Raw genomic sequence first — 15,993 nt, 5'->3', positions numbered from 1 at the left:
TGTCACTCCTTGGGCAGCAAGGCCTGAAACTGATTTTTCGTGTCGATCCGCAAAAATCCAAGGTGGACGCGAGAGGCCTGAAACTGATTCCCCCCACCCTCTGAACCGAATTCAAATCAAATCTCAGAGCCCTGAACACCGAATTGAATTTAAACTTGGCAATCGAATTCATATTCAAATTCGATGAATCAGACGCCGATTTCTGGTAATTTTCCCTATCCCTTCATGTAATTTCGATTCTTATTGTCTGGATTCGTGGATTTTCGAGGTGATTTGAACAAATTCGTGACATTTGATTGGGAAATTGAATTGTATTGGGTTTCCTTTTGAATAAATGCTGGGAATTTAGATTTTGTTGTGTTTGTGTGGTATGGAAATTTCATGTTCGGCTGTTGAAATTTGCTATGGATGCTTTTAGCCTTTTAGGGTTTGAATAATAATAATAATAATAATTACTGGTGTTCGTTTACACTGCTTTTCACTAAGGCTTTGCAGATTGATTCTCTGGCCGAGTTCTTCTGTGTTACCCCCTATGGGTGCTCCTAAGCAGAAATGGACGCCGGAAGAAGAATCAGCCCTTAAAGCTGGAGTTATTAAACATGGGGCAGGAAAATGGCGGACCATACTTAAAGATCCAGAATTTAGTGGCGTTCTGTATACTCGCTCAAATGTAGATCTTAAGGTAGGGTTTCTTTTAACACTATATACTTGTTGTACTACTCATTTCGTTGGACACGAAGTGTACCGATGCTTTTATCAATTCTTCAATAGATTTTTGAAACTATTTGCTGGTCTGTGTTCGTATGGAGTATTTAATTTTATTTTGTATCATCGTGGGTAGGATAAGTGGAGAAATATGAGTGTCATGGCAAATGGATGGGGCTCTCGAGAGAAAGCTAAGACAGCACTTAGAAGAATGCATCCGATTTCTAAACAAGATGAAAACTCTATGCCTTTCAGTACTGTTGTTCAAAGCGATGATGAAATGATGGATGCTAAGCCTATTTCAGTTTCTAGTGAGACCCAGCAGATTTCTGGTCCAAGAAAATCTATTGTGAGGTTAGACAGATTTCTTGGCTTTTTCGAATTCTTGTTTTTAAGAAATCCTTGCCAAATCTTGTATTTAAATATTGCCCATCTGATATATTCTATTCAGTTTTTGAGGACCAATAACTCTTGTGCGATTCAGCAGGTTGATTTGTTTGTAAATGTTATTCACGAAATCTTGAAGGGTTCAGATTGGTTAGTTGTGCAAGATTAGTGGCTTCATTTTCATATGGGAGAAGTGATTGAACTATGAAGATATAAAACTGAAATGCACCCAGCATTGCATCTCTCTTTTTTACATGTAGGAGCATTTTGTGTGTGACACTTATTAAGATTCAGAAGTTCACTAGTTGAGTTCTCTGTCTAAATTTTTCATAATTTGACATGCTAAATGTTGGGGACCAGTAATCTTTGTTGCATGGCTTTTTTGTTTATTTGTAGTTTACAGTGGATTGTGATAGGCTGAAGGCAGGTTGGATCAATCAATTGTCCAACTAGGTACTTCATTTTTAAAGGTGTTAGGGTTCAGATTAAATTGAGAAGATATACAAAATCAAATGGGGTGTCTAAAATCTTCCATAGAGTTAAATCACTGTCATTTACACATATATGAGCATTTTGTGTGTTGAAGCAGGTATATTATGGTCTCCTGTTTAGCAGTCCGATTTCACTAGAGAGATGCTTGCTCTTATTTGTAGACACTTACCTGGTTTTTCTCTTTCCTTGTGAACTGGACTGATCTTTACAGTTGCAAGTACATGGTGACCCCTTAACTTGGGCAAACAATTACATATTATAAAACAATAGAGAACTGGTTGTTTGAACAATAGTAATGGACAAATATAATTTGTTGGGGGCACAAAAGCAAAGGGACACCAGTCATCTTTTTGAATTCATATCTTCTTTTCCCAAGTTGATTAGATAATATCTATAGTTAAGCAATAACATTAGATAGGGGCGTACTGACAAATGTTTCATTCGTTTTGTCCAGCACTGAAATAATCATGATATTAAAGAGAAATTTTTTTGGTGTCTTTGTTATTTGCAATTATCGTAGGTGTTGCTGCTATTTTATCGTTTACAATTATTGACTGTAAGTTAGTTATTATTCGTTTTAAATCAGGCTACTAGCTATTATTCAGTTTTTTTTTTCTTGTCATACTTCAAAATTTTAAACTCTGCTGTAACTTTGATGCTTTGTTGTTGTTAATGCTTGTAGGCTGGACAATCTTATCATGGAAGCTATAACAAGGTTGAAGGAGCCTGGTGGATCTAATAAAACGACTATTGCTGCTTATATAGAGGTAGCCTCTATGTCTGACAAAAATTATGTGTTATTTGCAATTTTCTATGGCACGTCCCACTTCATTAGTATCTGGTCATAAATTGGTTGATTATATCAAACTGTTTACTACATGTTTCATGAAGTTGACAAATATCATGAGCTAGTGAAGTAGTTCAGTGTGCTCACTCAGCTAATATTTTCATAGCGAATATTTTAAAGGAGTTTATTGCATTTCGGTGATATGGGGCTTCTCACTGCTGTTCTAGAAAGCATCAGGGTTGGGAATAAAGAACAATTGCTAGCCACAAAAAAAAAAAAAAAAAAAAAAGAAGGAATATATATTAAGCTGATGGCGCACATTGAACCCTCTCTTCATTGTCCCTTGCAGGGAGGCTCTGTATAATATACAGATGTACTTGATTGCACACATCAGGTTTTTGGTTGCGGATATTTAGCTTTAAATTTTATATTACTCTTTGCTTTCTCTATTACTCTTTGTTTGGATTCCTTGAGGATGTTTTGTCTCTTTTTTTCCTTTCAAGATTTCACACACAAGGTAGGGAAGTGTGAATGTAATTTAATCCAAAGATCCACCGATTAATAGGCTTGGAGATTGACAATATTTGGTAATAAAATAGCCTTCAGTATATGGTACAAGACAAGTGGACATTGATATTCATTGATAAGCTTCTGCAACATTGTTAATGACATTGTCATGAATTGCTTTCTTGGGTTTCAAATTCATTAAAGTTTAAGAAATTAAAAAGGAAAAAAAAGTTTAAAGAGTGGTTGGACCAGTTTTTAGTCAGTACACTTTTCCAAGAGAAAATGAATTCTTGTGCAAGTCTCGTTAACTTTGAATGTCCAGTTTCATCTCCTAGCCTAACGTAATTTGTGAAGTAAACCCCGCATATGATAGCCTAGCCTTGTCAAGAAGAGTGGTTATGATATCTACTCATATGGTACATGAAATCCGATACTTTAGATAGGTTATAGTTCAATTTTTTCATACTGCTGAATACGATCTACAATAATTTAACAATAATTATGCTATGTAATTACTGTCAATACATAGGTTGCATCTATTTGTCTTTTTATGCTGTCAAGTTATGTTATACGCTAGTATTATTTCTTGCTATTATTTTGTGTAATGAGTTCACCTTAAGAGATTTTATTTTGTAGGACGAATATTGGCCTCCTCAAGATTTCAAGAGGCTATTATCTGAGAAATTAAAATTCTTGACAGCAAGCCGTAAACTGATTAAGGTAAATATATTGTGGTCTAATAATCTCAAAATGTTGTCCTATTTGTATAGCTTTTATGGTTTTTTTTTTTTTTTTTTTTTTTATATTGGTGTTAGATTATGTGGTTTTTGTGGAACAAACAATTAATGACTACTTAATGTGCATGGAGTTGTCATTTTTATACACTTACAAGTAACTTGGACTTAAACGATTAGAATTGTTGCATGCAATGTGGTTTTTGATTGTTGTACGGCAAGTAATCAAACGTTGTACACATTTATAAAAAGGTTAGGTTTTCCGAGGTTTGTCATCATATTGGAATGTGTACTCCAAAAAAAAAAAGGATCATTTGGGAATTTGCCACATACTAGAAAGTTCTGGTTGATAATAACGGGGCCAAAGGGGTAGGGATATCAAACTGTCGATTTGGGTGTGGGAGCATATGTTCATTACAACTGGAGCTACACGTGCCACATGACAATAATAATTTCAATAACTATGTCAATTTACTCTATACATGAAAGGAACAAATTTTCATAGGTGATTGGCAACTTCATGCTTGTTCTGTTTGAAATTCCCTTACATGGTAATTTCCAGAATTAATTAATGAGGTTTAGAAGATCAATTATTTAAACAGTGTTACAGGTTTTTTCATCCTAGATTTTCTCTATTTTTAATCATTCGAGATCTGATTGATCTCACGATAAATTGCACTTTTCTATGGCCCATCTAGTGCCTTTTCCCTTGGTTCCGCCAATCTGGTCAGACTGCTAAACACTCCATTTGTACGAGTGTAGGTCTATTCTTCTTTTATGCTCTCTAAATTAAAAAAAAATTAGTATTACGTGTTGTAGTTTCCATAAATCTCCCGAACTTCTTTATTTGAATAAATCGGTATCTGGACATCTTGAATTGAAAAGAACCTTACCTTTTAAGTCAACAGGTAGGTATCTAAATGGATATATTATCTCTCCTTGATTTCCTGCTTTTCTCGGTCCACCTTTCCTCTTTTTACCTTTTAGTATCCCTCCCCTTTTTGTTTTCGTTGTTGGCTTTGGGGATAAGGCCAAAAACAAAGGCCGAGAGAGAACACAGTGCTCTTGCTTTGGGGTGAAGGATGCAGAGGTTCAAGTCGGTATTTTTCTTTTCCTTGCATTCAACTCTCTCTTTCCTTCTGTTGCCTACTCCGATTTTCCCCCTTTATTTTAGTGTTTAGGGCTTCAAGATAAGCATTTCGGTCTGATCTTAGTGTTTCTGTAGTGGTCCCATGATATAGGTTTAGTGGGGGCTTAATATGTCAGGTTCTGATATGAACGGTTTATTTTTATGTTTATTACTTGCTTCTTTTGTGGTCCATGTTTGCATGTTAACAACTCAGAGTTGGTTTTTGATTTTTCCATGGGAGTACAATGATTGACTGAGAATTTTACCGTAGTTTTTCTTAGATTTGGTAGATAAACAAACAAAGCCGCTTTCTTTTGACAGCTTATTGTTCCCCAAACTTTGAATGCAGTGAAGATATGGGTGATTGAATTGTTGTAAAATTCTAATATACTCACATATTAAATGTTTATGGAAATCATCGTATGTCAGCTGCCTATATCTTATTTGATACCATACTATACTAAACCAACTTTTCATGAGTAAATGGAAGTGTTAAGACCTTATTTATGAATATCAGCTTCAAGAGAGTTTGGCTTGGCTTGAAAATCTTTGATCACATTGGTTTTTTATCATTGGACAAAAAATGGAAATGTCATGCCATATGTAAAAGTATGGAAATGTTGATGAAATCAAGAAAATATTGATACCGGTGTAAGTTGGATGGAAATTTTGAATGGAGTGTAAAAAAAATGTCATTGTATCTAATATTGATTCTTGCTAGATGGATAAATATTGAGGATATTATGATATTAATGCTTGCTGATACTTGGATATATAATTTACTTGGTCTACAGTACCAACTTGTTCATGTGCTTCAATTGGGATTTTCTTTGTTAAAAAAAGAAAGGACACTCGTATGAAATTCCTCAAGGGATGTTAACCCTGGAATTGAATATGGTTAGAGTTGATTAGAGTTTGATCTTACTAGTTTGTGTTTTTATTTTGACAGGTAAAACGCAGATACAGGATTGCACCTACCCCAGCATTATCTGAAAAAAGAAGAAATACCTCGACGTATCCTTTTGAGGGAAGACAGGTGGCCTCTGCTTTTGAGGGAAGACGTATGGCATCTCCTTTTGAGGGAAGACCATTGGTGTCTCCTTTTGAGGGAAGATATATGGCATCTCCAAAATTTGACAATGATGAGGCTACCATCCTGATGAAAGCCCAAATTGATTTGGAGCTTGCGAAGATGAGGACTATGACCCCCAGGGAAGCTACTTTAGCTGCTGCTCAAGCAGTGAAAGAGGCGGAAGCAGCCATTGCTGAAGCTGAAGAGGCAGCTAGGGAAGCTGAGGCTGCTGAAGCTGATGCAGAAGCAGCACAAGCTTTTGCAGAAGCAGCAATGAAGACACTAAAAGGAAGAAATGCTGCGAAGACGGTAAAGTTCACATAGCATATTTTCTTTTATACAGTGAATTCATTGTCTTGGCGTGATTTGAAATGCTAAAATAGTGAGTTTATAATCTTGGCTTGAGTTTATGCTTGCTTTTAGCAAAAAGACAGTAATTATTTTGACAATTGAAATTCGCATGTGCAAATGGGCTGAATGCTTGTTGAGTGAGTTTGTTTACTTTACCATCATTAGAGAAATCCCCTTTGTTGTTAAACACAAGTTATGTTCATCCCCACCCAAAACCTCTCTTTGCAACTGCACTCCAACGAACAAACGTATTCTGTATTTGTAGATCCTTCTAATATATTTTTGTAACTGTCATTGTAGTAGTTGTGGATATATCTGGTGTTCGGTCTAGTTCTGCATTTGTTTTTTCGTTTAATGATTATGATGAGGTCATACATGCCTACTCTCTCGCTCTCTCTGTTCTAATTTTGATTATTGTAGATAGGGTTTAGGGTAATTGGATTGTAACTTTGTCTGATTCTCTTTACCAAGCTTTTGAATTAAATTTCATTTTACTGTCAATATATGCAGATGAATCGTCCCGGAATGAAGTTCGAAACATGCAAGAGCAATGAACGAGAAGTTTCTTGAGACTGGACGTATGTTGTTTTATTGTAATTAAACTATGTGACCAAATTCACCTACACAGAGACAGGTGATTTGTATTTTGATTAGTTTCATTGTAGGAAAGTCTGGTTCATGGCAGTTTTCATTTCCTTTTGCAAACCATAAATCTGCGTCGAAATGCAGAAAATTAGGATTCACAGTGGGATAGAAAAGTTAATTTAACAGCATCTCTTTTGTTGTTGTAATTGTCTTGTTATTTTTTCTTTTCCTTGTTTTTCTTTGTCTTCAATATAGAAGCGGAGGCGGCTGTCATCTTCATCTTTGAAGGTGATTTTTGCTATCCACCACGCTCCGCCCTGCCCTGCGCGTTTAGAGTGGGGTCTTTCCTACTAACCAGAGGGCAGAGGGCATATGCTGTCATAGGTTGAGTTAGTTCATTCAACAGCAACAATATGTATATGCTTTGGATCCTACCGTCTAGTCTGATTCAATGATAAAGTTTCGTCCTCTTTGTTTTGAGCTTATATTCATGTTATCAGGATGATTGGAATAATATAGGAAAATTGACAAAAATGGGTCATTTCCTTAATCTTAAGACTAAAGTAGGATTTTTGAGATATGCACGGGCTATGCACATAGATTTTTCTAAAACTGGATATGATAGAAATGGGTCATTTCCTCAATGATTGTTGTTTTTATTTCCTTTTGTGGGAACATGAAATCATTGGAGAGCTTGGAAAAAAAATTTACATTGAAAATTTAAGTGGTATGCAATGCTTTTAAAATAGGCTACTTAATACTGCAGTTTAGTGATATTTATCTTCATTTGTAAGTGAGAGGTCTTAGGTTTGATTCTCTCAAAAAGTGAATTTGAATCACATTATTGTTAGCTCATTGTGAGGTTTAACCCACTCTTCCATCATTTTAGTGTAGATAATATCGTTTGTTAAAAAAATAAAATAAAAACCTTTAAATAGACTATCAGGCCAACCATGGGCCAAAAGATCCTGTCTAGAGCAACTCCACCCCAAGAAAATAACTTGGGCTATTAGAGCATTTCCAGTGAAGTCCCTCAATAAAGTCTTTACCATGCTCTACCACCGTATGTCTTTAAATTTAGGGACTTTGTGGCTTCTAGTGGGGCGGAGCTCCAGTCCCTATGGTATAGGAATTGGCCGGAGTACTAAAAAATTTCCTCACATTTGAGGACTATACATAGGGATAACTATGAGTGGGGATGGAGGCCCACCCACATGAAAGGTTGCATGCTTCTTCCAAATATTGGGTTTGAGTGATGTTGTAGCTCATCCACTTGCTCTAGCAGTGCAGGCGGATGCTAGTCGCCAGATAGCTGCAGGCTGAGTCCCACATATTTTTATTTATTTTTTGTATAAATGAACGTTCCAGATTTAACCTCGAGTTTTTTTTAATTATATAGTCCTTAAATTTAGGGTTTATACTATAGAGACTATTTCATTGGAGACAATATTCTTTTAAGGACTCGAAGATTCTCTTTAGTATGTAAATAGAGAGATTATATTCACATACCCCAAATTACTTCTCCCACACCCCTTTAATTTTTTAATATTTTCTACACACTACTAACACTTGATAGAAACAAATTAAAAGAGTGTGGGAGAAGTAATTTGGGGTGTGTGAATATAATCTTCCTCTAAATAAGTCTTCAAAGGTGGTGGTGGGAGTCTCTAAATAGGGACTCCCATTGGAGATGCTTTTAGGCAACCCAATCCCCCAACCTTCTCAAAATCACTCCTGCCTTACCAAATCAATTAGGATTCAGGGGAGCTCGACAGACCACACGGGCTAGAATTGCCCAACCCACTAACTAAGGTGATCTGACGTCAGCCACGATTTTAATTTTTTATTTTTGTCAGGCGCATGACTTTCACGTGTGTAAGAAGGAGAGTGAGCTGACGAAAAGCAGGCGGCAAGGCCCACTTGCAGGCACTCAAATCCATCCTAATGGTTAGGACACATGTCCAAACTTGGGTTGTTGGATTTATAATCAACTATCGATTTTTCTCTTTAAAAATTAAAAAAAAAAAGAAAAATTAGAAAAGAAAATTTAAAGTTATTGTTGGGTGACGTGACACAATCTGGGCTGTTAGATTGCAACAAAAATTTATCCAACAGTCTATATTAATAAAGTTCGCCTAAAGATTATAAAAGAATTCAGAAAATAAACTTAAAAGTTATAAAAATACACAAAAATTTACCTGAAAATCTATCTACAAAAATTATATTTTTAGATAATAACACATGGTAGGACGAGATAGGTTAAAAATCATATCGGAAAATTAAAAATAAAGTTATTTTTATTATTTGAAACACTTTTGAATAGAAATACTTTTTAAAGAAGAATTTTCAAACGGATTATTAAAGATGAAATCAAATAAAATTTCTCAAAGTTTTATTATCCACCAAAAAAGGTAATTTATTGAACTAAAACTCAAAAATATTTGGCAAAAACGACAACAATAAAATACAAAGAGGAAAACCCCCTAGTTTCACGTTCTGTGCTTTTACACATTTTCTTGCAGCAAGCAAACGAAGCAAAACGAAAGCAAACTACCCCTCTTCGTCTTTCTCTTCCTCTTCCTCTTTCTCTCCCTCTCCGGCCTTGAATCCGAATTCCTCCCCGCTGCTCTTCTCGTCGTTCCTATGACATATTCAGGTACCAAAAACCCTAAATTCATTCAATTCCAATTGTTTTCACTTGCTTTAAGTATTGATATGTATGAAATTGTTGCGCTTGGTGATATAATTCTGTCCAATTTTGGTTCTGGGGATTCTTGCGATACCCAAATTGTGAAACGCTGTCGACTTTGCTTCAATCTGAAGGATACAATCTTGCATATGGGTTGGTTATGGTAATTGGTTAAGTTTATTGTTTGATGCTAATGGGTTTTACGGTTTAACCTCAGTTTCTGTTTCTAGCAATGGATGAAGATTTAAGCGGCAAGGAATCGTTGTTGGCTCGGATTCATCAGCTCGAAAATGGTATGTGCTATTTGATTGCGTCTTCAATCTCCACTCTATGTTTTTGTATAGAATTGGATTTTGACTATTCATTACGCTACGTGAAATCGGAAGTTGGTTTTGTGTGGTCCTGCTTGATGTTGCAAACACATAAGTTGTGCTTCTGTATATACCGTGTTGTTCAGTTTGTGACCCTCAGTAGTGTTCCAGAGTCGAGTCTATACTAACATGTAAGGTAAAATATGGGGATTATAACGTTTCACAGAGCGTGATGAATTGCGCAAAGACATTGAACAACTGTGTATGCAACAAGCTGGACCAAGCTACCTTCTTGTGGCCACTAAGATGCATTTCCAAAGGTATAATTTTCTGTTCCCAATCAAGAGGGTCGAGTTTTTTTCCCTTGCGATTTCCTCTTCGTCTTCTTCTTTTTTTGAAGGGTTCGGAAGGCAAATTTGTAACCCATGGCCCATGGGGTGGTACTGCCAAGAAAACTAAAAATATGTTTTGCATTAAAATTTAATGCCATATTAGGACAGCTGGTTTGGAGCAGGAGATTGAAAACTTGAAAAAGAAGCTAGCTGCTTGCACGAGAGATTATGTGAATCTTCAAGAGGAGCTTTCTGAGGCTTACAGAATCAAAGTGTGACCTTTAACTTTCTTCCCTTATGAGTGTAACTGCTTATGAAAGCTAATATGTGTGCTTTATACCTCCAGGGCCAGTTGGCTGATCTACATAGTGCAGAGGTTGCAAAGGTCTCTCTCACACGAAAGCTCTTTTTGCATCTCAATCATCAGCAGAATCGTTCTGATAAATACGAAACATTAATTTTTTAATTATGGAATGAGTGCAAATTAATTTCATGGTGGCAGTCTTGGGTCTGATATATTGAATTTGTTTGCCTAGAATGTGGAAGCAGAAAAGCAGCTTAAATTTTTCCAGGGCTGTGTGGCTGCAGCTTTTGCCGAACGAGATCATTCAATAATGGAGGTTACAGCAGCTGTCCTTTATTTTAAGCTTATTTTCTGCACGCATGGCACTTAAATAAGTACTTTCCTGCATGAAGTATTTATGAAAATCAAAATTTTACATATGTTACGTGGCTTATCACAGGCTGAGAAGGCTAGGGAAAAAGAGGATCTCATGTCAAACAAATTATGTGATATAGAGAAGAGGTAATACTGGCCTTGCACGAAAGGAGAATTGATTATTAGCAGCAAATATTTGAAAATAAACGCTATACCTTTACTTTCTTCAATCTTGGGTTTCTGTCTCATATATGTTAGGCATCTACGTGTTATTTCGGGAACTTATGATTTGGCATTTTCATTAATTTCCTGAGTTGTCATGCTGTTCTTGGAGCTATAAAGCCAAGATGAAGCTCTGATGCAAGTGACAGCCTACCTCTTTCATGATGAATGTGCATCTAATTTGTGATACAGATTAGAAGAACATACTGCAGATTTTTCTAAACAAAAGAAACTTAGTGATAAACTGCAAAGTGATTTAGCAATGCAAGAGGAGCAGATTGAAGCTTTCAAGAAGGTGACTTTCTATAATGTTCAAATCATGATGCATGGCAACTTTCTGAATGCACGTTTCTAAATCATGAAGAAACATCTGATGTATGATCGTAAGGATGTAAAGATGTTGCATGACGAATCATATATTACTATTTAACTGCACTTTCAGTCCCAAACAATGAGCAAGTTATCTTTCCACTCATATTTAGCAAATAGAGAACATATTGCATGATTTTTCAAAGACGTGTATGTGCTCAAGGTGTAGCTAGAACCATTTTAACGTTGACCACTGTTCTCAGTTTTGTTTCTTTGTTTTGTACTCGATTTATGTTGCTCTCAATTTCTACTTTTCATTTGTCCTATTTTTGCTTGGTTCTTTTTGAGAATGAATTTTGCGTAGTTGTTAAGGAGATATTATGTTCATAACAGGTAATTGATAAATTTTATGAGATCAGACAGCAAAGCCCCGAGGGATGTGAAGATACAAGTTGGGACAGAAAATGTGCATGCCTTTTGCATGATCCTGCAGAATGGTGGTGTTTCAAGGATGCTTCAACATCCAAATATATTGTAAGTTTGCACAACCCTCTACTTTTCATTCTCTTCAAAGGGTAAATGAATAAAACTATATCAAACTATAAATTTATGTTAACCTAAGTTTGAGTTAGTGGAGATGGTAGATCTAAAGGATTAATTTAAGAATACCAAATATTGAACATCTCTTTGCTGAGGACATAAAAACATTAGCAACTGTAGATTCAACAAGAAGTATAGATTGACTGTGCTCTTTGAGAACCTTGTGAATCAAAATAGAATTTTGTCGTCTTGTTTAGTTTTGCAGATTGAACTGACATCATGCTTGCAGTTGAAAATTTTGCCTAATTTATTAAAAAATTTGCAGTTGTCACTAGATTAAGATTTTATGTCCTGTATGCAACTTGAGTAACTTATCCTCAGACAGAGTGCATTAGAGGAAGAGCTCGAGAGGATGAGGAAATCTGTAGATAACCTTCAAAACAGGCAGCGGATGGTAAGCAACTTGCTTCATACTTATCAGCATTACATTGCAGACTAATTTTTATGGTCTATTTTCCAACAATTGATCTTCTTATGGCATGTAGGGCTTGGAAATCGAAAATCATTTAAAGCAGAGAGTTGGCGAATTGGAAAAGAAAAAAGTAAGTTCTTGCTTGAAAAAATAAGGTTCAATCTCAATTTCTTTCTTTCTCATTAAAAAAACCTCAGCATCGTTCTTACTTTAACTCTGGTTGGCTTACGTGCAGATCCTCACATATAAAATGATAAGGCATGAGATTACAGAATTGCATCATTACCATTCTCAGCATAGAGTTCTCATCATGAATTTACTTGATGAGGGAAAGGCTAGTATCAAAACAGTAATTGATGCAATAAAGGAAAATAGTAGGCAAATTGATGCGACCCGACTTGAAAAGGTGGGGCCTTCTCCGCGAGATATAAAGCACGACAAATATGAAGGCCAAGAGGTGCATGAAAATACTGATGCTGATCCCCAATTGGTATCCAAGGTTTGTTTACTACACCTTAATAGAGTAATCTGCTGACTACTGTCAATGATGTTTGATAGTAGACATCTTTGTGGACTTTCATGGGAAGTAGTACTTTTTCGCTCTGTGGTTGGTGAACTCAATTTTCTAGTTAGAATAATAGTGACGAGAAGTTCGGAGGATGCAGTTTATCTGAGTTTGCACCTACATTTTTTCGTCCCTTATGTATTCCATACTGATTGCAGAATAGTGGTCCTGACTCATCAGAGTTTGTGGCAGTTAGAGGGAATGATTCCTCCGAAGTCCTTGCACAGGCATTGCAAGACAAGGTTTTTTGCTTTTATCTTTTTCTTGAAATCTGTTGGTTCTTTTTCTTGTGACTTTGGAATGATTGTACTGATTTGCGGTTGCTTTTCTTTAACCATGAATGTTTTTCAGGTCTCAACGTTATTGCTTTTATCACAGCAGGAAGAAAGACATTTACTGGACAGGAATGTGAATGCAGCTCTTGAAAGAAAAATAGAAGAGCTTCACAGAAATTTACAGCAGGTATCTTCTTCGAAGTGCCCCTCCTGCAACTTTTCACCATTGAATTGGTTGGCTGAATTTAACTAAACTATTCTGCTTATTAGTTCGGGGGTGTTGCATGCAATTTACTGGTAACTCATGAAATTTCTTATGAAAGGCTGCAGTATAGATATGACACTGTTATCCAAGCTAACTATTGTGAAGTTTCATGTGGATGCCTGTAATGTCCTCGTGTGCTTTGTTGTTAATTTGGCCACTCGCTTTAATATGGGACCTTATCTATTGATGTTATCACCATGTCATACAATGTTGAAGCATTTCAATGGTGACCTTCATTGACCACTTGTGTTTTTGCCGACTCCAGATATTTCCATCTTATTGTGGTAGTTTGATAATTCATTATTTGCATGAATATTTGTGGTTCAAATATGAATTTGCCTGTTCGATGTGACCTTAAAAGTTTAGTACAATTGTTGTTTGGGTTCATTGATGAACTGTCCAATTATTTCTTTTTGCTTCAGGTTACGAATGAAAAAGTAAGAGCTCTAATGGAGTTTGCACAATTGAAGCAGGATTATCATCAGCTTAAAGAGTTAGGTTTCTTCTTTACTTTTAGAAATGTTTGCATCATAGATGGGTTATTAATTCTTCTTTTATTTGAGGAGAACCTTCTTCTTTGCCTTCTAGTGATTTTTTGCCTCAGTACTGACAGTACTATCGATGATAATGTGCAGGAGAATGGGTCAGGGGACAAATAGAGGAAATTTGGCCGCTGAAATTGGGGAGAGGAAGGTAGTAACTCGTGAAAGAGATGGAAGGCTAAAAAGTTTGCTGAAGAAAACGTACTTGAGTCGTTGGGCTGGTAATGTAGACTTTAGGGGACATGAAGCTGCAGGTGGCCAAAATGTCGAGGGGAATCTATCTGGCAAGGGGTCCAATAGCATGGAGTTTGCCAGGTTTGTGAATATAGTTTGGGTAAATTTGAGTTCAATGATACTACCGTATATGTGTGTTCTTGACATGCATCACCGTTGATTTTGCCACTGACATGATAGTAGATAATGATATGACATCAAAGTCCTTTTTCTTCCTCAATTTTTGTCTTCTCAGAATGAAAATTGAAATAGCAACACTTCGAGAAAGCATGGGAAGTATGGAGCATCTGACTACGACAGTTCACAGGCTTCGTCTATCCCTTTCAAAGGTCTGATGGAAGTTTAAGATGTTTTTGTTTTTCATATGGAAAACTTTTACTCTAAAGTAATTATTCAATTGCTAACATTGAAACTCTGTTTGTCCATCAAAAGCTAGGCGGTTTAGCCGTTTTCCTTTTGTCTACTGTTTGAAGTTAATGTGTTAAGTATTTCTGCTGTAATCTACTGTATAGGCCAAAGAGTTGGTGACTTCTGGAAGTACAGCAGTTGCTAGCCTATCAGAAGCCGTCAATGGCATCATTAATGAGGCAAAACTAGTGAAGACTGCACTTAGCAGCTCCCTGCCGATTAGTTGGTCAGCAGACGAAGATGATGGAGTCAATCGTCAGAGTGTCAGCAATGAGCCAGGTCATGCTTATGGGAAGGCCAGTCATGAGAAGATAGATTCTGTTTATGCTGCCGGATTTGAGATGGTGGAGCTCCTAATACTTGCAGCGCAAATATTGAAAGACAACACGGGCAAAACTGGTTCCTGACTGAAATGGGAACGGTCTACGGTAACTTGGGTAAAATGGTTCATGGGAGAGTCGGGTACACTGAGAATTCTTCAAGAAGTTAAAAAATGAAACTCAGTCGTCGAGGGCCGAATGCAGATTCGTGCAGTATCTTGTCATTGTACATTTGTAACCGGTTGCATTGTAAATCTTTTTCCGTTGAGTGATTAGGGGTGTTTAGGGAATTCAGTACCTCTCAGAACATGCTTTGGATGCATTCATCTGTTGTTCATGGACAGGATAGTGATTAGGGGTGTTTAAGGTAAACACTAAACACTTGATAAGAGGTCAGACACCGTATTCACAAGAAACAAGCATAGCGCAAAAGGATCAATTGGATCAATGCGATAGCATAAAAACACTAATCACAGATTTAAGATAATTTCCATTTGAACCTATAAATATTAGCTGTGACGGCGGTTGGGTGCAGAAGATGAAGTGTTTGATCCACGGATGTGAAGTTAAACAACTCTATCTTCTTTGATCCACGGATGCAAGATATGAAGAGTTGGATTCTTGAAATGTCATTGATATCGTATAGGGCTGGTCTAATGGGATACTACACACGTGAACTTAAAACTCATCCAAAGACACTGTTTCCAACAACAGTTTTGAAGCTAACTGCACTAAATATTAGCAAGACACCATTAGATTTGCACACTAGAGAACCCTACTTGACAATCGTACAACAGAAACGTACAACAGAAAGCATCCGTGTTCAGGATCAAAGAGAGTAAATCAATACTCAACTTTAAGCTAATTAATATAAAGTCCCCAGTGAATATATGATAAGGGCCCAAAGGTTTCAAATTCCACATTCATACCCATGTGCCAGGATTAGTATTCCAAAGATTGTGCTTGCCAAACGTGAACTAAACTAGCGTGACCACATCATCCCTAGGGCACCCAACTTTAGGAGAAAACTTGGGTAGGAATACCCCGGGTCCCCGACCATATCATTCCTCGGACACCTCTCACAAAACCCTTGGACCAGACC

At 36.6% G+C, this 15,993-nt stretch overlaps 2 protein-coding genes across 5 annotated transcripts; both read left to right on the top strand.

Annotated features, from left to right (window-relative positions):
* LOC137729542 (telomere repeat-binding factor 1-like) lies at positions 1-6,855 on the top strand. 2 transcript variants are annotated; one of them, XM_068468519.1, is made up of 7 exons: positions 1-205; positions 496-682; positions 842-1,059; positions 2,267-2,351; positions 3,515-3,598; positions 5,691-6,122; positions 6,675-6,855. In XM_068468519.1, exons 2-7 carry the CDS (start codon positions 533-535, stop codon positions 6,732-6,734), a joined length of 1,029 nt encoding a protein of 342 aa, XP_068324620.1. In that variant the 5' UTR covers positions 1-205; positions 496-532; the 3' UTR covers positions 6,735-6,855. The 2 variants fall into 2 exon arrangements, with proteins under 2 accessions (XP_068324620.1, XP_068324619.1); XM_068468518.1 differs by having other exon boundaries at positions 487-682.
* Positions 6,856-9,153: 2,298 nt separating this feature from the next.
* Positions 9,154-15,480, top strand: LOC137729516 (uncharacterized). Of its 3 annotated transcripts, none has more exons than XM_068468482.1 (18): positions 9,154-9,405; positions 9,656-9,731; positions 9,976-10,069; positions 10,250-10,353; positions 10,428-10,466; positions 10,618-10,701; positions 10,825-10,886; positions 11,154-11,256; positions 11,664-11,804; positions 12,196-12,264; positions 12,356-12,412; positions 12,518-12,781; positions 13,006-13,089; positions 13,199-13,309; positions 13,810-13,880; positions 14,023-14,244; positions 14,399-14,492; positions 14,676-15,480. In XM_068468482.1, exons 2-18 carry the CDS (start codon positions 9,729-9,731, stop codon positions 14,976-14,978), a joined length of 1,905 nt encoding a protein of 634 aa, XP_068324583.1. In that variant the 5' UTR covers positions 9,154-9,405; positions 9,656-9,728; the 3' UTR covers positions 14,979-15,480. The 3 variants fall into 3 exon arrangements, with proteins under 3 accessions (XP_068324583.1, XP_068324582.1, XP_068324584.1); XM_068468481.1 differs by having other exon boundaries at positions 10,245-10,353; XM_068468483.1 differs by having other exon boundaries at positions 9,896-10,069.
* Positions 15,481-15,993: the final 513 nt, after the last annotated feature.

This window comes from Pyrus communis, chromosome 3 (assembly GCF_963583255.1).
Source record: "Pyrus communis chromosome 3, drPyrComm1.1, whole genome shotgun sequence".
Taxonomy (NCBI): domain Eukaryota; kingdom Viridiplantae; phylum Streptophyta; class Magnoliopsida; order Rosales; family Rosaceae; genus Pyrus; species Pyrus communis.
The sequence above is the reverse complement of the archived record's forward strand: the minus strand, read 5'-3'. Positions and strand labels throughout refer to the sequence as shown.